Below are 26239 nucleotides of genomic sequence, written 5' to 3'. Positions count from 1 at the left end.
AACACACTGCACGAGATAATAACCATCTACCGTAAAATGTCAGTATCATCAGGGAATGGCTTTAGTTTCAAAATGGGGCAAACACACGTAGGAGACCCCTATTCGTATGAGGTCGTCCATGCTAATCAAGGAGAACGGCAACCTAGAGCAGCCACGTGACCTGCGTTTGGCTTTAGAATGCACTGCATGGTGAAATCCCTCCCATAACTCTGGGAACTTAAAATAACTTTTAAAGTTCTCATTCATGCCAACAGAAAGAGTGCTTTCTTGATGCGGTTATGAGACCATGCCTTCCAGCGAGCACTCCTGAGCGCTTACTATGATGTGGCAGGCACTGCTCTGGGGTGAAGAAATGTTAGGAAATGATTACTGCCCAGGGTCGGGGGAACAGGAATGTGAGAGAGAGGACAGCGGGGGCGGGGTAGGGGTCAGGGCGGTTCTCACTTGGACACAGACACGAGGAGACGAGGGAATTCTCTATATGGATATGCGGGGGGCGGAGGGGGGGTTCCAGGCAGAGAGAATGCTAGCCAGTGCTGAGGGGCCCCGTGGCACACCCAGCATGACCCAGGACGAGCAAGGAGACCGGGGCCGGAGTGCAGTGAGCAGGAAGGAGGCCAGAGAAGGATGAGGGCCTGTAGTGTCGGCCGAGAGCTCTGGTTTTTCTCAAAGTAATGCAGGAAGGCAAAGCAAGGTTTTGAACAGAGGAGTGACACAGCCTGACCTAGGATTCTTGATGGATTCAATGTGAGGTGCCAGAAAAAGAGAGGGGTGAAGGAGTAACTGCTTGAGCAGCTGGAAGGATGGAGGTGCATCAGCTGAGGTGGGGCAGCCATGTGGAGGGTCAGCAGTTCAGTTTGGACACATTATGCCTGCACCATCTATAAAGAAAGCCAAGTGGTGGCAACTAAGTAAGCAGTGGATATGGGAGTTTGAAATTCCAGAGAGAGGCCCGGGCTGGAGACGTCGGTATCAGCACAGACAGCATTTAAAGCTTTGCGGCTGGAGGAGATCCTGAATTCTAGGATGCTCTGAAATGAGTGGGGCTGAGGAGAAGAGGACCCAGAAAAGGAAGCTAAAAAGGAAGAACCAGTCAGGTAGGAAGCAAACCAAGATAACGTGGTGTCCTGGGAGCTAAGGGAAGAACGTGTTTCCAGTGGGCAGAAGCCGTTACCAGGTCAGGGGAGATGCCAGGCAGAAACGGACAGGGCTGCGCATGGGGCAGCAGCTGGTCGGGAGGAGGGTCAGGAGGAGGGTCGAGCAAGAGTTCTTCTTAAGGTGGCAGGAGGGAGGTGCCTCACAGTACCATTCCTGACTACGCGAAGTTTGATGCTTGTAAATAAACAAACCTCACGCCACAACCTTGGCTGCAAAGGAAACGTCAAGTCTAATCCACTCAGTCTTCACGGTCTCTGGGTAATAATTTGTGCTAAAAATTCCTTGATCAACCACGTTCCAGAAACGAGGCACCTATATGTGCTGTTATTAGAGTAAAATCTTGATTAACAGGAAGAACCCCAAATAGATTGAATTCCAGAACTTCATATTAAGATGAGGCAAGAGGTAAGAAAACAAGATTACATTTTAGTGTTAAGCGTGTCAGAATTTAGGTAGACTCTGTCCTTATACCACTGTAAGAACAGTGACAGTGACAATGAGCCAGAATTGTAAAAGAGACATTTTCAATACATTTTTGACTAAAGCAAGAGAGTAGGTATTTTAGAAAGAAGTTACAAACAAAGGCTGAAACCCCAAAGTTAATTAAATGGGTGTTCTCCTAGCAGTGAGGTGTGCCAGACACACCCTCCCACATCTGCCTTAGCTCTCTCCCCTCCTCCAAGATATCTGTTCCACACCTTCTTTCTCTCCTCTAACCACAATATCCCTATCTCCCTCAGCTGATGACTTTACTTATAACTCCCATTTAAAAACTAAAAACATTAGAAGTGGGTTTCCTCAACCTCCTGTCATAAAACCCACCGACAGCCTCTCTGCCTCCCTCTTATCACAGGGGAAGTTGCTCCCTCCTGAAGAGCTCTGCTGCCCTGGCGTTATCCTTCCTCTCTCTGCACCAGAAAATTCCCAATCGACATACACATACGCTGTCATTTTCAAAATGATTAGAAACTACCCCCCTTAGACCACGTCCTTCTAATGCTAGCTGCCGATTCATTTCTCTGCTCTTTACAGTAAAACATCTTGAGTTGCCTGCACCCCATCTTCGCTTCCTCTCCTGTTTTCTTTCCAACCACTCAGTGAAGCTTTTCACTTCTCACCAAAACCACGTTCTCAGAAAGCTCTAGACACCCAAATCCAACGGGCTGTTCCTACCTGTCTCACCAGAAGCATTCTATGCAGCTGAGTCCTCCCTTTCTTGAAATGTTTCTTCACATGGAACTAGGCCACCACTCTCTGTGCTAACTCACTGGCCACTTTTTCCCTAGACCCTTGGCTAGATTACTCTCCTCCTCCAGGGTGCCCAGGGCTCAGTCCTGAGACATTAGATTTCATTCCCTACTGACTTCAGAGAATCCCGTAAATCTAAACATCACTGTATGTCATGTCACTGTTGTGTTCAAAGCCCTACAATTACAGGACTTCCTTGGCAGTCCAGTGGTTAAGACTTCGAGCTTCCACTGCAGGGGGCGCGGGTTTGATCCCTGGTCAGGGAACTAAGATCCTGCATGCCATGCTATGCGGCCAAAACAAATAACAAACAAACAAACAAAAACCCTACCATTAATTCTTTAAAATTCTGAAAGGAAAAATGAGGATATACGAAAAAAGAGTTTTTTAACTGGGATAATTATTAAAGCTAGGCAATCGGTATACCATACTCTCTACTTCTGGTACACTCGAATGTTTATTTCCACAAAGAAAGGTTTTTTTAAAAAAATCACCAATGGCTTTCCATCACACTTAAGGTAAATCTAAATTCCATGCCATGGAGAGCCAAACAAGGCAGCCCACAACCTTGCAGCCCACGCCCACCCGTCTGACTGCTCTCCTCCACACCAGCCCAGTGACACAGCACACAGGCCCTGGTCCCTCCACCTTGAGTGCATGTTCTCTTCCACCACCCCCCATGTCAGAAAGTCATGCTCCTTCAACTTTTATTCAGGTGTGTGCTCAAAAGTCACCTACTCAGAGGCTGGACCATCCTATCTAAGATGGCTCCCATCCGGCTGTTATCTATCCCCTTATCCTGCTTCATTTTCCTTCCCAGTACTCATCACTACCAAAAAGTGTGTATATATTTATCGTCCATCACCCCTACCAGAATGAAGCTCCATGAAAATACAGAGTCTACCAGAGCTGCATAGACCACGTTCCAGTATTTGTCGATGAATCAATATAATGTCACTGCAGGTATCACAGACTACACCACAATGTCATTTCACAAAGTGGGCAATCTATACCTATGCTGAATAGTTATTATAGCTTGGATCACTTGCTCCTAATAAAGATCAAGTATTATCAAAAGGAAGAACTTACTGGTGTGAGCTGCTGCGAATTTAACAACTGCTGGAATTGCTGTTGATGAAGAAATATTTGTCTTTGCTGGTCAGAAAGTAATCCTAGTCCTGAGGCACTGAAAAACGATGAAAATTCTTACTTTCTACTGTACACCTTTTAACGTTTTTTTTTAATGTAAAATGAACAACTGTTTCAATTTGATGTTTAATAACTTAACAAGTTTCTAACCATAACACTTTTTGAAAACAATGATGTACAAGTTTCTTTTCTCTCTCTTTCTCTCTCTCTCTGCACATATACAACAGGTAAACAAGAATTCACATTGTCAGTAAATGTTTTGTTTCCCTTTATATTGTAAACCAAGCAGGCACTCAGTTGTTTTATGGAATAAAAATTTACATGTGTTTATAACATGCACATGTAATACTTTATTTTTAATCATTCAAGGATAATTTAACCCGCACTGAGTGACACATATTTAAAACAAAGAAAGAATCCAAACATACTACTAATTGATTTGACCTAAACTTTTTTTACAGTCCCAATGGTCGGTAAAATTAAGCACCAATGAAAAGAGAGCCAGAAGAAATAGTTTACTACTATCCACTGCAAATCCATTTAAAATGATTTATTCCTCAAAAGTATGTGCAATAACAACATGGCTTTGCCATTCAAATGAAATTCCACTACAATGAAACAGCGAGTCTCACTTCCTGGAAATTCAAGATAAATATTTGACCTTCATCTTGTATCAAAATCTTTGACTACAAAGCTAACAAAATTACATAGCTGAATTTTAAGAAACCAACATTCATATGTGATCTTCATTATAATATTACTTTTCTTCAGGATTTATGACACATGAAGGCAATATACATGGGGATAAGAAAAATTAGCATTTAAAACACACATCACAGATCAAAACTGAAATTTTCAGTATAGAACAAACCTAATGCTTTGTTACGAAAGGTGATTTAATTTTGTTTTAACCTGAATTACTTAAGTGTCAAAAATAAATGGCTCTTGGTATAATATATTAAGTTTGGTGGTTTTTAATTTCTTAGAGTACATCTAACAAGGAACACATTTAAAATCCCAATCTGAAGTATGGGCAACAGCACTGGTACCATGTTGCACTAAAAAACCCAAAAGGTATTTAAGTAAGTTTCTTACCTGTTAGTCAGTGTAGTTGGCATTGGATGTGCTGCATTAGGTGGTACAGTTGTGTGGGTGAGGGGGGTAGGGTTCTGGGATATTGTGACAGGGGTCTGAATAACCCCATTTAAAGCTCCTACAATGCCATTAATTGCCAGTTGGTTACCTGGCAAAGCTCCAATTATTCCACCCACTCCAGGCACGGCAGGAATGGTGGATGTCACAGTCTGCATTCCACTGGCCAGTGCCCCCACTGTCACACCGTTGACCTGCTGAACTCCACTAAGGCCTGAGCCCTGCTGGGCTGGACTCTGCCCCGCAGGAGGGGGAGTAGAAAGAGCCGAGGAGCTGCTGGTGCTCTGTCCACTGGAGGTTAAGTCCTAACGTAAGAAAGAGTAGAAGCTAAGTTGTAAACAACACAGAAAAACTGTTTGAAATAAGTTTAAACCATTCAATGTGATACACTACTGTTCACAAGTGAAACACACAAATGAAACTAACCACACCCAAATTACCTGATTTAATACAGGAAGAGAATTATCAGGTAGAAAGCTGTTTCCTAGATGAGGGCTCTTACTGCTGTTCAAGGAATCAGTAGTAGGAGCTAGATTAAAAAAGACAATGAAAAAAAAACCTATTTACCTGTTAAATTACATTATGTGTAAGATTAAAGGCTTGTCTAAAAAAGCTTACCCTGAAGCCCACATTAAAAACACTTAAATATTAAGCCTTGTTATTCTTAAGACCAATTTGAATGAAAAAAATCTTTATCTCTACTGAATATCATGGCTTTAAATCAATAAAGAGATCATTACATATTTAAATTTTACCATTAAATTCTGTACTAAAGAAGTTAGAGCAAATTCAAATTGAACACTGAACAGGATTCTTTTTTTTTTTTAATTTTTGAATTTTATTTTTTATTTTTTATACAGCAGCTTCTTATTAGTTATCTATTTTATACATATTAGTGTATATACGTCAATCCCAATGTCCCAATTCATCCGACCACCACCACCAGCCCCCCACCACTTTCCCCCCCCTTGGTGTCCATACGCTTGTTCTCTACATGAACAGGATTCTTTATGCTCCTAGAAAATAATTTATCATTCCTTTTCTACAACTGCATATAACTGGTGACCAGTTATTATTCAGTTATTATGAAAAAGATAATGGAAGTCCATCCTACTTTCCTTAGATCCACAATAAATTCATACTTACCATTCTGTGCTGAAAATGCATGCATTTGATGAGATGGGCTGGGATTTGTTGTTATTGTTGGAAAAGGCACTGAGAGCTGTGCATTCAATAATTGAAGGCGTTCCTTTTTGGCAGTCAAGTTTTTAATCTGTTCCTCTAATCTTCGATTTTCTACTTGAAGTTGGTGTAATGACTTCAGCATTCCTAAAACTAGCAGACATTTGAATGGTTTTTAATAAAGAATTTCATACACAGGACTAGGTATTTTATGGACTTAAGTGTCAATAACTTTAGAAATAAATTAAAATAGAAAAGTAGATATTCTATAAAGCATTTCTAAGTGACTAGGTTCTACTCCTAAATTTATATGTAGATATAAATATACCATAATATATTTGTACCTACGTAAAGCATAAAGGGATACTGTTCCTAGATATACCATGTGGAAACTTTGTCGCCACATACCAAAAAAACCCCACCTAGTTCAGGTAATTTCCATTCTCAAAGAAAAATCATGAGACCACTTTATTTTCATCAAAATAAAAACCAAATTAAAAATTCAAAGTGCTCGCCATGAGTTTTCATTAAAATCATATTTCAAAGGGCAAAGAATCACACCAATATCCTTCGCCACAAATAAAGAGCACAAGTATTTGTTTGCTGCTTGGTTGAGTTAAGCAAGCCACCTGACACAGGACTAGGAAGCCCAGCTGCTAGGCCTGTGGATCCACACTCGCCCAGCAGAGAGCAGTGTGTGTGCACCGCAGCCCCGCTCCCGGCTCCGAGGGAAGGCGCGTCATCTGCACACAGGCTCAGCTTCTGTCCTGCCTCACCACCTCAAGTACCGTTTCCGTTCCTGCCACAGCTCTCAGACCTCTCGACACAGCAGAGAGAGAGGGCTGTGTGATGCTGCGGTGATGGACACTTTAAAAGTTCTATGTATGAAAAAGTTGTATTTGTTTAACATGCCCTCAGGGCCTTGAAAACACACAATTCTACTGGTACAGACACATACGGTCATTTCCCAAGGATTTAACTTTTATCCCTCCTCTTCAAGATCCCACAAATAAACCCTTAGTATACCCAAATGAGATGCAGTAAGACTAAGCTAAACCTGTCCTCCAGCTATCATGTTCAAAGGATTATCCCGGCATGAATTTCCTCACAATTAGCATTTTTTGTCAGAGCACCATTCATAAAAATACCAATTTATGGCACCTGTGTAACAATAAGCAAAATATTTTGTTTTGTTTTAAAAAAATAAAGCAGCAAAAGCTTATACCTCCCACCCCCAAAATGATTAAAAACCAAACCAAAACAAAACACCTATTATTTCCCCCAGATATATATATATATCCTTAACATTAGGCCACTTCTCTAGCTAACAGAATCTGTAGTAACAGTTTTTGTTTTTGGCATTTTTCACCCATGGCTCTCCTTAATACTTAAAATTGTAAAGATACTAAATATGTATATGTAATATGTATTACATAATTTAGCAAGTAAATGATATAGATAATATATATAAGTTATATATATAATTTAGTAATTATTCTCCTTTCTCACCCAAATTGTAAGATCAAGAGGGTTGGCCATACTTGACTATACACATTTTTTAAAATAAATTCTCCAAAGGTGAGCAAGTTTGATTCAAACAACTAAGCTAAAAGAAGCTATAACTCATATTTTAGTAAAACTTAAAAATTGATTAGAACAAAGTACAATGGAGAAACAATGTACCAAAATTTTAATAATTATAAAGAGTAACAAAAACCAGTGAATTCTATGAGCCAGGCAACGTTCTTTATATATTCTATGTCATTTAACCCTCAAAACAATACTATGATATAGGTACATTATTATTCCCATTCTACAAATGGAAATCTAGAAGCACAATGACACTAAGAAACTTGCCTAAGATCACGCTGTTAATAACAGGTAAAAACAAAATTCAAGCCCAAGCAGTAAACCTGTAGCATTTGTTCTATTGAGCCACTACATCACACTTTCTCACCATATTATGTAAGACATATCATAATTTCAATGCTATTCTTGATGAAGTGTGACTTCAACATCTATCCACCTATCTGTTCATCCATCCCTCCATCCATCTATTGACCTTTCTTTAAAGACAAGAAGAGAATACTTACTGTCACTAGGAGTGCCCTGTTCTAATAAAAACTGCTGTCCTTCACTCCACTGCCTCTCCAGAAGCTGCTCTATGCTGGCTGCTACTGGGGGCAGGTTTTCCAAACTGCTGTTGCCTGGTTGATCATAGCGGATCTGTAAGCTACTTACAGGGGACCTGTTGGAAACATTAATCCTCAGGTTAAACAGAAGAAGAAGGACCCTTTGAAGGAAGCACATTCACATTTCTCACCTTACGCTGAGCCTTCTCCTGTACAAGTTTTGTAACACCGGGCTGCCTATGTTAGAACGATAAAACCATAATCTACCCTAAAATTTAGTAATTACCATCCTTCCTCCCCAAATGGTAAAAATGAAGGGAATAGCTGGCCATGCTCGATAATTAAAAACCACTAGAAAATATAAACACACCACTAATAATCTCTGAAATAGGCTGTAAAAGAACTTGATGCAACTTTATAAGACAAGAGGGAGAAAGACAGGACTAGAAAGACTTACACTGTACAATTATAATAAAGTAGAGAGCATTTTAATTCATAACCACAAAATCTCAAATATCAGTAAAAAGAATTTTTAAACAATTTTGAAGGAGTATCTTGTTATAAATTCAAAAATACTTAGTTTCAAGTATTTTCAGAATTAGGGAACATTATCAAGACCAAAGCAATTTTTATTTGAGCCCTTTATACAAGTTTTTTCTAAAATGTCTTAGATCTGTACTTCAAATGATAACAACTTAATCACCTCTTCCAAAATAAGTATCACTTATATTAAGACGAACATGTTATGTTCTTTCATCCACTTTTTGTTCTAAATAAGTAAATGTGGCCATTTCTGGTCTCCAGCCTCCATAAAAATATAATAAATTAGTAAAGGGCTTTAGAGTTTCTGAAGTGTTTCCACCTAGTTAACTTCACAACAACCTAGTGAGAAGTCAAAACCTGCATTACTGGCTCCACTTCTATCTGAGGAAACGAGATGGGGCTTTAGTGACTTGTCCAAAGACACGCTGCTAGTAAGTGACAGAGCTGGGCTACAGCTCAGGTCTTCCAACAGCCCGAGAGTGCTCTGCCGCATCCCTGATATGCATCTCTACAAAAATCTCTTTAAATTAGAAGTTAAACAAATGAGGCTTTTTATTGCACATGTAAACATCACATGCTACATACAGCTGCCCATCCCTTTCCAAATAGTATATTATTGCCAGGATAATTTAGGCCATTATATTTCAGGCTGATTTTTAAAGAATAATATACAGTTGGAAGTATGTGCTAAAGTAATTTAGTGCCATTTTTTTGTGTTAAATACCATTTAGCTAATGAAACACGAAGAACTGCACAATGCAAAATTGCAGTAAGGAATCCTGAATAATTTCTAGGTAGCTTGAATGATATTTTAAGTTTAAAAGGAGAACACAGGGACTTCTCTGGTGGCGCAGTGGTTAAGAATTCACCTGCCAAATGCAGGGGACACGGGTTTGAGCCCTGGTCCGGGAAGATCCCACATACCACGGAGCAACTGAGCCCATGCGCTGCAACTACTGAAGCCCGCCCGCCTAGAGCCCGTGCTCCGCAACAAGAGAAGCCACCACAATGAGAAGCCCATGCACTGCAAAGAAGAGTAGTCCCCGCTCACCACAACGAGAGAAAGCCCACGCACAGCAACGAAGACCCAACGCAGCCAAAAATAAATTAATTTAAAAAAAAAAGGAGAACACAGAGATGCTTCCTCCACTGAACACATGAGCAAAAAAATCCATTAACTTTCTTCTTTGAAAAAAAAAAGAATAAAACAGTACAGAAGTAACACAGCATAAATTACAGATTGGTCAGATGATGTTATAATTGTACTTCAGATTCCTAGTTTCAAAAGAAGAATATTTAATTTTCTGCAGAGTTCAATTAGGAAAAACAATACTACCTTTAGTTCACTCAGGGATTAGAAAAAAGGCACTACTGATGCAGCACTAGAAAACAGCAAAATTAAGAGGTTATTGGACTAATCTCTCTCACGTTAAAGATGCTCCTTAACAGACATTCCCATATATTTTAGCAACACAACAACAGTGATATTCACGGTAGCCATGGCAGAAAAAATTTTATTTTTAATAGAATTTTAAAATTTCCACAGTTGAAAAAGATTCTTGAATGGGCTTCTTCCTCCTTCTGCTCCATTCTCACCCAATCTAATACTATGCTTGAGGCAGTTTACAAAAGTAGAGAACAGAGAGAAAACAAACTAGAAACAGTTATAGGAGTTGAGAGTGGAATAAAGTTAATAAAAAGATAGCCTAATGTGCTATTAGCAGGAATAACCTTATATATTATATATTAATAAATGGTACCTGAACTCTTTCATATAATATCTAAGATAATTTCACAGAACAATGTAACATATTTGCTATGCTTTGCTTCAGACAATTTTAAGAACTAGAGGGATTTTAGAGACGAGCCACAAGAACTTCATTTACTGAATTAGGAACGAGAGACTAAAGGGTTAAGTGCATTGCCCACAACAGAGCTAAAACTGGAACCCAAAGTTGAAAGCCTGGAGTCTGCAGCTTTAAGAGACTTTTTTTGTTTGTTCTTGTTTGTTTTGTTTTTATTTTTGGCTGTGTTGGGTCTTTGTTGCTGCGTGTGGGCTTTCTCTAGTTGCGGCGAGCGGGGGCTACTCTTCGTTGCAGTGCGCAGGCTTCTCACTGCGGTGGCTTCTCTTGTTGTGGAGCACGGGCTCTAGGCGTGGGGCTTCAGTAGTTGTGGCTTGTGGGCTCAGTAGTTGTGGTTCGCGGGCTCTGGAGCGCAGGCTCAGTAGTTGTGGTGCTTGGGCTTAGTTGCTCCCTGGCATGTGGGATCTTCCCGGACCAGGGCTCGAACCCGTGTCCCCCCTGCATTGGCAGGCAGATTCTTAAGCACTGCACCACCAGGGAAGCCCTAAGAGACTTTCAAGACTATTTTATAACCAAAAAGAATTACCCAAATTAATACATTAATAGTACCAGGAGCTAAATATACAAGAGAGCTGAAATTGATTAGAAATCCAAGAAAAGGTATATCTTTTACAAAGCTTACAAATCTAACCATGTGTTTAAATTAATATTCAAGTCAATTTAGAATCATTTTTCTTGACTGTCCAGACATGCTTCTTATCTACAGAATGCTTTTATAGCCTCACAAATGTATGCTCTGCTGATAATGAGTTAAAGAAGTTTCCAAATCGAGAAATGTTTCCTTTGCCGATACTTTGCAGTGCAAATAAGGCTTACCTTGGTGAGAGACTCCCTCTGGGTGAGCTTCCTCTGCCACCAAGGCTGCGGCTATTGTCTCCGAGTTCTTGATCTGCAGTGTAAATATTTCACAGCTGATAAAGTGACTCTCACTAGATAACAGGTTTTAAGCTCTGGCCCTGATTTTTTCTAAAACATACATAAAACCTTTACCACTATCTTTGCAGTTACTATGAAAGTAGAAGATCCAGTATGTTGCTAGTTTAGAATTGCTGAACTGTGGCATGTAAGGCGTTGTCCCTACACGTTTTTTGTGGGTGGAGAAGGCCATGGATTATGTTCGTTCTTTCATTCCTTTCAATTTTACAGCACAGAAGCGTGGTTTCCATTTGCAGTACCCTCCCCTCAGCCACTTTTAATTTCTACGGTTAAAGTAATGAATCACAGCTGTGGACAGCTAATCTGTATGCTTATCACAGCAAATCCTTATGCTTTGTATATTTTAACACTTTGCATTCCAAGACAAGTCATAAAATACATATGTATTACACAGAGCTACACACCAAAACTAGAAGTGCATCTATTACATGGATCATTTCACACAACACTAAATATCCAAATGGACAGTAACAAGTAGGAACACAGAATTCTGTATTTAAAAGGAAAAAGAAATTCATTTCTTCAGAATATTCCTTAGGTAACACCGAATATCTCTGCTTGAAAAATAACTTGTATTTCCTCTACAGTTAGTTCCTTATAAAATCATCCTATCTGGCCTCTTTAAGGTTGTCCTCCCCTTACTCTGAGTCAGGTAACCTCTGACCCTTAAAGGGTAAAGACATGACTGATCCATTCTTGGTGAACTGCTAAACCCATTCCCTTCCCCCAAACAGGCATGACTACTTGGACATGTCAACAAATCCTTAAGGATGGAATGAGACAAAGCAAATCCAGTGGCTCATTAAAACAGTACAAGAGGCAAATGCTACAAAATGTCAACTGGTAAAAATTCACAGGATTACTAAACACTGTAGAAATTCTCTAACAGGATTTTTTTACCAAGTTTGTGTAATGCAATTTCATGAATTATGCAAATAAAGATTGAGGCTATTCACAGAAAAGCCCAGTGTTATGTTACTTTCATTGCACAGAACTGAGCACTGAACACATCAATCACAAAAGTCACAGGAGACACTAGCATTCCTGCCTGCTGATGGCTCTGCTTAAACATTTACATTTCAGACAGTAAAAAAGCACATCACTATTTTGCAGCACAGCATACTATTTACTTCCAACTGTGATTCTTTTGATTTAAAAAGGGAGGGGCACAATCCCCCCCCCCCGCACCCTTTAGATTTTACTTATTAACCACACCTTTAGATCTTTCAAATGAAATGACCTGAAGGGGGTAAAAATTACATTGGGGGAAGGGAACAGAATTTCAGAGTTTAAAAATTCTTGAAATCTTACCTGTTTGATTATTTTCAGACTGAGCTATAAGAGCTGCCATTGATGAATTTGGATTTAATCTATTGCCATATATATGAGATGATGCCTGACTAAGAGAAGATCCAGCTAGAGTATTTGCCTAAATGAAAAGAATTACAAAGACAAATGAATTATACTTAAAAATATCTTAATACTTTTCCTCCTAATAGACCTAGTAACAGCTATTTTCTCCAACCTAAGAATATAAGCAAAAACTCCTGACTTTCTGAAGAGCAAATTTCATTCTTGTTTTACCATTCCAATACTCCAGTTTCTGAAAAGTTACCTAACTCTAAATTTAAAAAAAAAAAAAAAGTGAGAGAGAGAAAGAAAAAGAATTGGCACAAAGTTAACTATTCATGCTTTAATTTCAAAGTACCTATTCGATACCAAAACCAGTGGCATTGTAACCACGTGAACATATGACTAGTTATTTAATCTTATTAAACCATTTACAAAATAAGGGCAGGGAGACAACAGATGTCTAACAAATGTTTCAATCTCTTACCTCACAGGCTGACTGAGGAGGTCAAAAGGTCCAACTCCTACCTTTAGTATTTTAACTACACAGAGCCATATTTCTATTGCTTAACTCTGTCATTAGTAAAACCTGCACACTATTTTGTTACTTCCTATTCTGATAGACTTGGAAGCCTGCTGCTTTTTCTGTTTTGTTTTGTTTTTACTTTAAAAGAAAGCAAACAGGCATCACAAGTATGTTTTCTATACAATGCAGGGCTCAACGAATCACAGCTTTGCCCTGACCCCATATAAGGCACTGTCTTTTTGGCAGTAAGCCAGCTCTACGAACTGAAGAGCTGGTCCACAGTTTGTGATTCATTCATGTTGCTAACCACAATTCTGAAGGCCTCCACTGGGACTTGTGCCAAACAAGCGAAAATGAACCCTTAAACAGACGAAGCTAAGGAGGCTGGCCAAAGTCTTGCGTAATCCAAAGTAATAAAAATGCCTTCTTTGATGTGAATACTTTCTCCCACTTTCCAAGAATATTATAACCTTAAAAATGTGGCATTTTAGAAGCAAATCTCTTGTACACAAAACACTGTTAACTCACAGAAGGCTATTACTAGCCTGAAATACTTTTCAGACTTAACAGAACCACGAATTTCAAAGTAGATTTCTTTTTCTTTTTATGAATGAAATCAAACTTAACCTTTCATAAAAACAAAATTCTGGAGAACAATTTAAAAGAACTGAGGCGTTTTTAATATAAAGCAGCTGAATAACAGCAGAACAAAAGATGTGGGACATTTTGACATGTTTAACTGCACAAAAGAGACCAAGACGACATAATAATGACAACAAGCAAAATATAAACAAGAGAATAAACTGTGTTTCTGGAAAGACTCAGACCCTGATATTAATATTCGGCCTCTAGCCAACTTACTAAGCATAAAAGTTGGACTTTACAATTCACAGCAACAGTCCCCGTGATGTAGAATCCTGTCCTTGCTTTCCATTGTTTCAAAGGGTGTATTTCATAGTTCATACTGTAATGTGTAAGTTCAACTGGTCAATTTCTGGGCTTCATTTTTCCTCTTATTAAAGATATGTATACAAAGTCAGTAGTTTGGATTACATAGTACTGTTTAACAATCAATTAGCCCTCAGCAAAAGCTAAGTCAGCACTTTAACCTAAAGATCCCACTAGACACTTACCATGTATAGAATACATAAAATATGAGTCAAAAATGGAAATATAGGAAGACTTTTTTTTTAACCTCTCCAGAAGTTAACTACTTGGGAATCTTGGATACTCATAAAATAACTTAGAACAAGAAAAATCCAAAGAGACACACAGAAAGATCAGATGTTACCAGTAACCCAGTTTAAAATCTTGGGCACCTCACACTTAAAAATGCTCTTTGCAGAGCCAATTTACTTACTCTAGACACAATTCTAAAAAGATCAACTAAGCATATAACAGATTAGAAGTGGAAAATTAATTAGAAAGAGGAAGAAAAAGTAATATCTTGAGACATTTTGTTGGCAGCAAGAAGTAACAGCTGACAGCAAGAGAGGAGAGAGAAAAATACGAGCAAGAATGAGTGCATTCCCGACTGCTGGTGGGGCTGTGCTCTGAGTACATGGACAGGAGGGGCCTCTGCACCTGCATCCTATCCTTTGACTCTCATGTTTGTGCACTCATCCACTGGCTGAATCAAAACTATTATCATACCAGTTGAACTGCTTTTCTAGTTCCAATTATCAGTTTTATGAGCTGCCTTAGTCTCTTGACAAGAATCAAAGATCCTATTCTCTTTCAGGAAGGGTTCCTTCTGTCAAGAGCTTTATATTTATCCTTGTTAGCTTCAAATTTCTTGATGTAGTCTCCAAATCATCTTACTTTCCGAATCACACACTACGCCCACTACACTAACGGATCAAAATGCAAAGCAGCACAGCATAACTGATTTCCATAATGACTATCAACAGGAAGAGAATCAATCATCGTTAGCATAATTCCAAAGCAGGAAAGATGTATTTTATAAAGATGGCAGGAAAAGGTAAAATTAATAATAAAATAATAAATTAGAAATATATTCTTCATTATCCTGAATGATCAATTTCCCAAATTTTCTGAATGTTTAAAAATTATCTGGTAGTTTTGTCTTTTAAAAATTATTGTACTTATCTAAACAAGAAATTTTCAAGAGACTGAAAATGAATTACTAATTTTACCATGTAGGGTTTTGTGGTATATGAAAACATCTAAACCACTCCACGTTAAAATTCAAGTCATTACCATCATTTTAAGCAGGTAACATGAGCTACCAAAGATTCCACAAATGTCTGACACTGCTTGGCCAACACTTCTGAAATGATATTTACAATGGTTACTGCTGGAAACTCTTGATAACTCTGTAGGCACCTTAGGGCCAAGAAACTCCCAATATTTTAGTGAAAAGATTCTTCAGCTTAGTAGCAATAAAGAAGGATAAGTGAGAGAGCAGAGAAGAGACACACAACTTACGAGGAGAGTACACACATAATGACTGGCATTTTGTAGACTCAAAAACCTTCGTTATTAATAAGTGAAAGCACTAAGATTCATGGAAGTCCATGAGAACCTAAAGAAGCTAGTTATGAAGCACAAAGGGCACTGAAAGCTTTTATATAAAAGGAATGTGGAACAAGGAATAAAGGAAACAATATATACACAGTTCTCCAAAGCACACTTTGGACATGGATTTTTAAAGTGCACTGAAAGCAAATTACTAATGTACCATAGGTCTGCTTCAGAAGACCTGGTATAAAAACTGGCAGCTGGGGGCTTCCCTGGTGGTGCAGTGGTTGAGAATCCGCCTGCCAATGCAGGGGACACGGATTCGATCCCTGGGAAGATCCCACATGCCGCGGAGCAACTGGGCCCATGAGCCACAACTACTGAGCCTGCGCGTCTGGAGCCTGTGCTCCGCAACAAGAGAGGCCACAATAGTGAGAGGCCTGCGCACCGCGATGAAGAGTGGCCCCCGCTTACCGCAACTAGAGAAAGCCCTCGCACAGAAACGAAGACCCAACACAGCCAAAAATAAATAAATAAATAAATAAATTTAAAAAGGAAAAGATGACTACTATCTTTTAAAAAAAAACAAAACAAAAAAACCTGGCAGTTGTTGTTGCTGGAGATGGTGTGGAGAAAAAGGAACCCTCCCCTACACTGCTGGTGGGAATGTAAATTGGTGCAGCCACTACGGAGAACAGTATGGAGGATCCTTAAAAAACTAAAAACAGAGCTACCATATGATCCAGCAATCCCACTCCTGGGCATATATCCAGAGAAAACCATAATTCGAAAAGATACATGCACCACAATGTTCATAGCAGCACTATTCACAATAGCCAAGACGTGGAAACAACCTAAACATCCATTGACAGATGAATGGATAAAGGAGATGTGGTACATATATACAATGGACTACTACTAAGCCATAAAAAAGAGTGAAATAATGCCATTTGCAGCAACATGGATGCACCTAGAGATTATCATACTAAGTGAAGTAAGCCAAAGAAAAAATCATATCATATAGCTCACATGTGTAATTGAAAAAAAAAAAAAAAGAGAGAGGTACAGATGAACTTATATACAAAACAGAAATATACCCACAGACATGGAAAACAAGCTTATGGTTACCAAAGAGGAAAGGGGAAGGGACAGAGGGATAACTTAGGAGTTTGGGATTAACATATACACACAACTATATATAAAATAGATAACCAACAAGGACATACTGTATGGCACAGGGAACTATACTCAGTATTTTGTAATGAACTATAAGGGAAAACAATCTGAAAAAAAAAAAAAAAAAAGAAATATATGTATGTATAACTGAATCACTTTGCTGTATACCTGAAATTAACACAACATTGTAAATCAACTAGATTTCAATTAAAAAAAAAAACAAAAAAACCGGCAATTGTGTTTGGAAGGAAGTACATACCTTATTTCAATTCTATCTTCCCTGGGAAAGAGAATGTCTACTGTGGGCAAATATGTTCTCAGGCCTATTGGCACTACAAAGAGTATGAGTTGTTAAACACTGGGGAGGCTGAGTGAAGGCATCCACAATACACATAAACTCTGTACTGGTTTTGCAACTTTTCTATACACCCAAAAATTATTTCAAAGTAAGAAGCTAAAACAAAAAAGGCTATGTAAGTGTCCATCAACAGATGAATGGATAAAGAAGATGTGGCACATATATGCAGTGGAAGATTACTCAGCCATAAAAAGAAATGAAATTATTTGTAGTGAGGTGGATGGACCTAGAGTCTGTCATACAGAGTGAAGCGGATCAGAAGGAGAAAAACAAATACCGTCTGCTAACACATATATGTGAATCTAAAAAAAAAATGGTTCTGATGAACCTAGGACAGGTATAAGGTACTATTATACCTTATAATAGGACAGGTATAAAGACACAGACGTAGAGAATGGACTTGAGGACACGGGGAGGGGGAAGGGTAAGCTGGGACGAAGTAAGAGTAGCATTGACATATATACACTACCAAATGTAAAAATAGATAGCTAGTGGGAAGCAGCTGCATGGCACAGGGAGATCAGCTCGGTGCTTTGTGACCACCTAGAGGGGTGGGGTAGGGAGGGTGGGAGGGAGGCACAAGAGGGAGGGGATATAGGGGTATATGTATGCATATAGCTAATTCACTTTGTTATACAGCAGAAACTAACACACCACTGTAAAGCAATTATACTCCAATAAAGACGTTTAAAAAAAAAAAAAAAAAGAATATGACTGCCAAAAAACTGGTTACTTGGCTTTATAGTGTCCTGATGAAATGAAGTCATCTACTCAAAATGTAAAAACAGGTTTTAGATCAAGATAAAAATATTTTATGAAATTATAAGTTCATATTGCCTTAATAAACTTCTGCTTTCACTTCCAAATATATGATACCTTAGACAGGTTTTTTTTTCCCTCCCTAAGACTAATAATTGAAGGAACCACTTCCACGCAAGATGCTATATCTATTCTAATACCCTAGAGTAAAAGTCTCATTAAGTGTAATAATTATTTTACAAGATGGACCCAAAGCCAAGTAAAGTAAAAATAAACTGAGTAATTACTGAGGTAAATCTAAGTCACGGTGAAGCAAAATATGCTTAGTACCTGAGTCAAAGAATACCCTTAGCAAATTTAGAATAACTTACTATGTTAAGCATCTAGAAAGATATGCAAGTCCCTACACCAAGGGAGTAGTGAAACTCAAAATAAATCAGAGAAATTTAGTGTTTCCTAAGTAGACTGACATACCCTATTAAAATATTAACAAGATTAAAATTAGAGTTCAGCTTGAATGTTCCCATTAATAGTTCACCTCTTACATTTCAAATGTCTCCTTATGACCACAGAGAAGTTTTGAAAGAGTTCTAGTTGTAAAGTGAAGTAAGTCTACCAAACTCCTAGGCACTTGGCTCATTCTAAAGGAGTCAGTAGTAGAGAGGAAAACAATCTGGCTAAATCTACTCAATTATCTGAGTATCAGACTTAAAAGTGGGTATTGTTTTGGTAATATTTTTTCCCTCCCTAATGTTGGTAAAGGAAGAAAAATAAAGTATAAAGAAGAAAAATTAGGTTTGAAAGAACAGTACCTATCAAAATTTCACCTTTGGAAAGTATCATTGCAATGCATCATTTAGAGGTGAGTATGAAACATCATGCTTCAATCATACAGGAAGAGGTCATAGCAAGCATTTTTTAAATGCACAATTAACCTGTCAATAAACATTAAAGTCAAATGATTCAAACAAGCTCTAAAACACAGTAGCTTCTTCTTCAAACTTTCCAACCCTGACACATGATTTAAAAATGCATTCTTCTGAAATACTGTCAGCTCACTAAACAGTATTATTTTTAAAAATTCCTACTTCATCCATACTCTTACAAGAAAAAACTTTTTGTTATCACTATATCGGCCATAAGACAAACTATCTCACCTTGGGTGAGGCACTAAAGCTCTCTGTCTTCAATTTCCATCTGTAAAAATGGAGATATAAACAGTACCTTCCTCATAAGAATACCGTGAGACTTGAGTTACTGCACGTAAGGGCTGAGAAGAATGCGTGGCAGATGGCAAGCACTCAAACTTTACCTTGTTATTTAAAACTTTTTTTCATAAGCTATTATGGTTTCCATCTTTTCCATTAACTTCATTAGAGAACATAATTTGCCAACTATATTCTGATATTAACATGGCTATATTTCAGAGTAAAACATTTCCCTAAGAAAAATTGGACAGTATTGTCTCATTATGCAATGATATTTTAATCTATATATTCTATAATAACATAGCAATACAGCAAATATAATGTAAGGATTCAAATATTTTAATGACAATTTATACACAATTTGTTTGACTAGAAAAGTTTCCAGGAAAAACTGGAGAACAATAGAAAGTTTCATATATTCTCCAACTCAATCCGAACTTTGTACTCTAAAATATATCCTGATAACAGACCCATTTCTGTGTCAGCTACCACCATCGGGCTTTAATACTCAGCGTGTGATGAGAGAAGAAACCATGTGTGAACAACTTTCAGGTCCCATGAGTAGGCTGACTGTTAAAGCTGTCAGGTTCAATTGCATCATTCCACTTTATTCAATGCCCCAAACTGCTCCCTAATTGTTAGGAGCTTAACGTATTCAAAACCATTGTTTAGGCTAATGCTGAAATGCCCCACAGTTGAGTTTATAAAGTAGTGGGAGGGATTAAATTGTAGTTAAACCATCAATGAACACTCATGATTGAACAACAGGACTGTGCAGAATAACCACCAATTCTAAGCAGGTTTCTTAATTGGTCAATACCTAATCAATATATCACCTACCTTTTGGGGTGGAAATTAAGTCCCTAGGACTAAAGAGGCTATTGAAATAATTTAAGAATGGAAAAGACCTTAGTCAACAGCTGTTATGTGAAATGACTAAATGGGTGTAATAACCATTAATTCCAAAGTACTTCATGGTCTGCAAAGTGCTTATTCTCGCTTGAACTTCAGAATATACCTGTACTGCAGGTAGAACAGGTATTTAAAGTATTCCATTTCACATATGAAAAAAAAATCAACATCCACAAATAAAAAAGACCTACCTACAGACACACTAGTGAACAGCAATGCTCCAGGAATCTAGGATTTCGGACCCAAATTTCTGCTATTTTGCATTGTGCCACACAAACAGACACAGTAAAATTCCTAAGAATGTTTTTTCAAAGAGATACCCCTCAACACAACTCATGATCTATGTCACTTAACCTCTTCATCACCCAAAAGTAAAGTTAGAAAGCACTTATAAAAACTTATTCTGCTCAGAATGTGAACTTCCTTAAAATTACAAGTCATTATGTAATTATTTAAAACAGGGACTTCCCTGGTGGTGCAGCGGTTAAGAATCCGTCTGCCAATGCAGGGGACACGGGTTCGAGCCCTGGTCTGGGAAGATCTCACATGCCGCAGAGCAACTAAGCCCGTGTGCCACAACTACTGAGCCTGCGCTCTAGAGCCCGCAAGCCACAACTACTGAGCCCGCGTACCGCAACTATTGAAGCCCACGTGCCTAGAGCCCGTGCTCCGCAACAAGAGAAGCCACCGCAATGAGAAGCCCGCGCACCACAACGAAGAGTAGCCCCCGCTCGCCGCAACTAGAGAAAGCCTGCGTGCAGCAAGACCCAATGCAGCCCTAAAAATAAATAAATAAATAAATAAATAAATAAATAAATAAATAAATAAATAAATAAAAAAGCAGGATACAACAATAAAATAAAGTAAAATAAAATAAAATAAAATAGATGAAACTTTCATTCTGACTAATCAAGTCAGAGCTCCTCCAAAGACAGGTGAATCGGCCTGGGAAACTGAACCATTTTCCCAAACAGAATCAAAGTGCCCTATCAGACATCATCTGAAAGGAAATCAGGATTATATCTAAGACAACTCCCCAACACACACACCAAAATTAAGATACTTGAAGTAAAAGTCTCACAGAAATCTGCAAAACGTTAGTCACTAAATTATACCTTTAAAATAATTAAATTTATCTGCATTTACTAAATATCACATAAATAAACCTTAGAAGTTCCTTCAATTAAATTACTTTTAAACCTATATCATTTTTATAATAGTAACACAGAGTAAACAAGGAACCATGATTATCTACATGAAGACTGTATCCAAAAGCAAAACTCAGAATGCAAGACATATTAGAATACATTTTCATTACATTCTGTCTTAAACTCTATTAAAGCAATCATCCTTCAAACAAAAGCACCAGAATTCCTCCAAAGACAAAACAGAACGAATGCAGAACTAAGAAACAGTGGAATTTGAAAGGCAAAATGAAAAATTAATGGCACACCTATAGAAACTAATTTATACCTCTACCCATGATACAAGAGCAGAGCACCCATCATTAAAACATCACAAGGACAGCAGTTCTATCTCTCAATAATGTTAAGGAACTATAATTGTAACTATATTGCTGATATCTGTGAAGGAATAATTAGCCTAAAAACAATTTTATCAAATAAAGCAAAAGGATTTGACATCAAACAATATAAAACTAGGTTATCAAACATTTTTAAAGGTTTTTTTCAAATTAGGGCTGCTAAGCATCAGACTTTGTCTCCCCACATTTTTAAAAGTGTCTCCTTTTTGCCCCATTAAAGGCACAAATCTAGTTTCAGTTTTTAATTTCTATTAGCTCTTCCTGATCTTACTTCCCTGACCACTTGCCTGGGAACAATCCTTAAGACAGCAAATAAACCAAAGAAGAGGCCTGTCTATCTTACTTAAAACCAAGGCCAGAAAGATCAAGAATGACCTACGGATTTTTATCCTGCTGGCACCAAGCCCATCACTAAAAATTACTACTTTCATTAAGTTTTTGGGAGGGAAAGTAGGAAAGTCAACACATCGTTCAAATTTAACACTTCTATTCTCTGATTTATGTTTTTTAAAACATTTGCTTGCTGGTGTGATGGTTTTCTCAATAATCGTAACAAGGCTTCTATAATTATATTTTAAATATTGATAGTTTTAATTTACACACTTATAGCACTACTCTCTTCATTTTTAAATAAACTACCTATAAAGAAACTCTAAATAAAAGGCCAGGATGTGATTATCTAAACACACTGAATTGCATGATCTGAAAACATACAAGGCCTACACGAAAGTTAAACAAATAAACTTTTGTCATTTTGGAAAGAAGATTAAATTACCAAGTGCATCACAATTTTAGGAGTTCTATCTAAACATTCGATTTATTCTAAATATTTCTGTACCCTTTCCTTTGCACACTGCCTAGAAAATTCACACTTTGCACATTCAACACCAATACTATTGTCTAAGGCAGCTAAACTGAAGTAGTTCTGCACTCAGTTCAACTCAGAGGTCAACCTGCCTCAGTTGCCTGGAGACTGATGGTTGCTACAGCAGCACCAGATAAGCCAGGCTAAATAAGCTCCGGCTTGAAGGCAGAAAGTGTTTACTGCTGGACAGAAACACAGATGCAGCTGTCTCGGCGTGCAGCATGTGAGTCTCACTGGATGATCATATTTATAAGAGACCCATCTTACTGAAACAGGGAAGAGGATAAACAGTGAAGATTTTAATTGGACTGAATCCTGGATTACTTGCAACTATGATTTCTTTGTTCTTCAGCTGAGTCATATGTTAAGTGGAATCTTCCCTCTAACTATAAATTTCTTTTCACTACCACTTCCCCCACCCACCTCCCTAAAGCCAACCCCCAAAACCACAAACATAATGAATGGGAAGAAATGAGACTTTTGCTTAATTCAGCCTGGAATTAACCAGAGGGTAATTAAAACAGACTTTTAGAAAGAAAGGAAAGAAAAATACACACTGAAAATGTTCATGTGAGACTCTTTCCAAGGATATAAAGCTATCAACAGCATATGGTTACACTTAATTAAAAGAGATAAAACTATTAATAAGAGCCATTTTCTCATTTATCCTTTCACCCTCTCTAACCCCAAACCCCTATCATTATGCCTATACCTCACCAAGGCTAGTGAAATGAGCTAGAGAAGAACTCTCCTAAACTAGTCAAACTCCCCTTCTTCAGATTGAGAAGTTCACCAAATTGTTAACTTTCATTTTCAAAGACAATACCACTAACCATGCCATTGTTTTTCTGTGCTGAACTGTTGTTTATTCTAATTCTTGATCTAATTATAATGGTGATCGTTTGCACTACACCATTACATACTTTAAAAATAACTTAATGCTGTGCTTTGAATGTACAACTTACAGAAAATGCTGGAAAAGTGTACATATATTCTAAGGCCCGTACAATAGACATTATGAACACATACATAAAGCATAAGTTTACAGCAACTTACAAACAACTACTTAACTAGTTGTTTATAATTAGACATTTGCCTTTGTCATAATTTTCTTAAAACTCTGAGACTATTAGAGGCATTGGGTAAAATGAAAATAATAAAATTATAAAGAATTCCAAATAAAGAAAAAATATATATACTTTAGGAATTTTAAATTATTACCTTTGAGGAAACGTGGGGGTTGCGGATGGGGAGTAAGGGTGTGTGCGTGTGTGTGTGTGTGTCTGTGCGTGTGTGCACATGTGTGCGCGTGTGTGTGCATGTTTGCGTGTGTGTGCCTGTGCGTGTGTGCATGTTTGCGTGTGTGTGTCTGTGCGCATGTGTGCGTGTGTGTGCGTGCGTGTGTGCGTGCGCGCACAGCTGTGCCCATTTACTATCCTATTTATATAATTATGATTTCTCTGGTTTGACTCTGGCTCTTAGAGCATTCCTGTAGACTAGGTCACCTATCAAGTTCCAGATCTAAAATGAAGGAAAAGGATAAATAAATGCAAAACCACCAACATAGTCACCATTATTTATAATACTATAAATATTCCTTCTTTCTCATAAGAAAGAACACCATATAAGTATTTAAAGGAATCATTCACCCTTAATCCTATATTCTCCTTCACTGGTTTTTAAAAATTTACACTACAGATATTCATATATTATTTCTGTGATTTTAAAATTATGAAAGGAATTTTTTAAACCACAGAAGTCCAAAAGTGGTTCATACTTTTTAAGTCCTACTTTTAAAAGAGGGAATAAAAAGCTCCCCCCAAATTACTATTTTACATCATTAGGACAAAATCAGAAACTCAGAAATTGAAAAGAATCAGTTGGTGTCAACATATTCTTTTGTGCTCTCCCATGAATATCATGTAAAAATGTGTATTATTTCCACTCGTGTCAATACAGGTTGAGATATTTTATAAATTCCTATAGGAAGCCCTATTTCATTTATCTCCCCTATAATCTAACTTACTTTCATTTGCAAACGAAGCAACTGACAAAGGATTAATCTCCAAAATATACAAGCAGCTCATGCAGCTCAGTATCAAGAAAACAAACAACCCAATCCAAAAATGGGCAGAAGACCTAAATAGACATTTCCCCAAAGAAGATATACAGATTGCTAACAAACACATGAAAAGATGCTCAACATCACTAATCATCAGAGAAATGCAAATCAAAACTACAATGAGATATCACCTCACACCGGTCAGAACGGCCATCGTCAAAAAATCTAGAAACAATAAATGCTGGAGAGGGTGTGGAGAAAAGGGAACCCTCTTACACTGTTGGTGGGAATGTAAATTGATACAGCCACTACGGAGAACAGGATAGAGGTTCCTTAAAAAACTAAAAATAGAACTACCATACGACCCAGCAATCCCACTACTGGGCATATACCCTGAGAAGACCACAATTCAAAGAGACATGTACCACAATGTTCATCACAGCTCTATTTACAATAGCCAGGACATGGAAGCTACCTAAGTGTCCATGGACAGATGAACGGATAAAGAAGATGTGGCACATGTATACAATGGAATATTACTCAGCCATAAAAAGAAACAAAACTGAGCTATTTGTAGTGAGGTGGATGGACCTAGAGTCTGTCATACAGAGTGAAGTAAGTCAGAAAGAGAAAAACAAACGCCGTATGCTAACACATATATATGGAGTCTAAAAAAAAAAAAGGTTCTGAAGAACCTAGGGGCAGGACAGGAATAAAGACGCAGACGTAGAGAATGGACTTGAGGACACGGAGAGGGGGGAGGGGGGGAGGGTAAACTGGGACGAAGTGAGAGAGTGGCATGAACATATATACACTACCAAACGTAAATAGATAGCTAGTGGGAAGCAGCCGCATAGCACAGGGAGACCAGCTCGGTGCTTTGTGACCACCTAGAGGGCTGGGATAGCGAGGGTGGGAGGGAGGCGCAAGAGGGAGGGGATATGGGGACACATGAATATGTCTAGCTGATTCACTCTGCTATACAGCAGAAACTAACACACCATTGTAAAGCAATTGTACTCCAATAAAGATGTTTAAAACAAAACAAAAAGACAAACGGATGTACATGTTACCTTGTGACACTGTAATAATTTACCTGAGTTGTAGCAACAGCAGAGGGTGCCGACGACCCAGCAGACGGGGAGAGCGCTCCCACTTGCTGTAAATGCCCAGAAGGTTGCTGAGGTAAATGAGAACTGGAGACAGGAGTACTCGATCCTGAGCCAGACGCTACATTTGGAAATGATGCTGCTACATCACTGCTGCTATAAATACCTACAAGAAAAAAACCTTATTTAAATATTTCATAATTTAGCAGTCAAATCTGTCACAGACACACAACATTAATCGATAAGTTAGAATACCCACATTTCCTCCTGATCCCTCCCACAATGATAAATTTCATTGGTGTCAAAAAGAACAGTAACTAAATGTGTAAATACTGACTTTTCATAAAGCACTTGTCTTAAAGAAACCAACACATTTTTTATAGGTCAAAGATGATTTGTTAAGAGACAGAGATCACATCAGGAAGTGCTTTGTAAAAATAATAACAAGGGTTTTAGGAATTCCTAAGAGCAGTGACATGTTTCTGAAATAGGAGAATGAAGAAATTAGAGTTGTATAACAATCACTTG

At 38.0% G+C, this 26239-nt stretch overlaps 1 protein-coding gene across 8 annotated transcripts in view; it reads right to left on the bottom strand.

Annotated features, from left to right (window-relative positions):
* MLLT10 (MLLT10 histone lysine methyltransferase DOT1L cofactor) overlaps nt 1-26239 on the bottom strand; it is a 250065-nt gene that overhangs the window by 3647 nt on the left and 220179 nt on the right. For all 8 annotated transcript variants that reach the window (XM_068561150.1, XM_068561136.1, XM_068561157.1 and 5 more), the window contains 8 exons: nt 25699-25877; nt 12674-12791; nt 11243-11315; nt 7983-8137; nt 5854-6042; nt 5148-5236; nt 4651-5012; nt 3496-3592 (listed from right to left, as the gene is read on the bottom strand). In XM_068561150.1, coding sequence (XP_068417251.1) covers nt 3496-3592; nt 4651-5012; nt 5148-5236; nt 5854-6042; nt 7983-8137; nt 11243-11315; nt 12674-12791; nt 25699-25877 — 1262 coding nt within the window. The remainder of the gene's footprint in view (nt 1-3495; nt 3593-4650; nt 5013-5147; nt 5237-5853; nt 6043-7982; nt 8138-11242; nt 11316-12673; nt 12792-25698; nt 25878-26239) is intronic.

The sequence above is a fragment of the Eschrichtius robustus genome, chromosome 1, assembly GCF_028021215.1.
Source record: "Eschrichtius robustus isolate mEscRob2 chromosome 1, mEscRob2.pri, whole genome shotgun sequence".
NCBI lineage: Eukaryota > Metazoa > Chordata > Mammalia > Artiodactyla > Eschrichtiidae > Eschrichtius > Eschrichtius robustus.
This window is presented reverse-complemented; position numbering and strand designations above follow the sequence as displayed.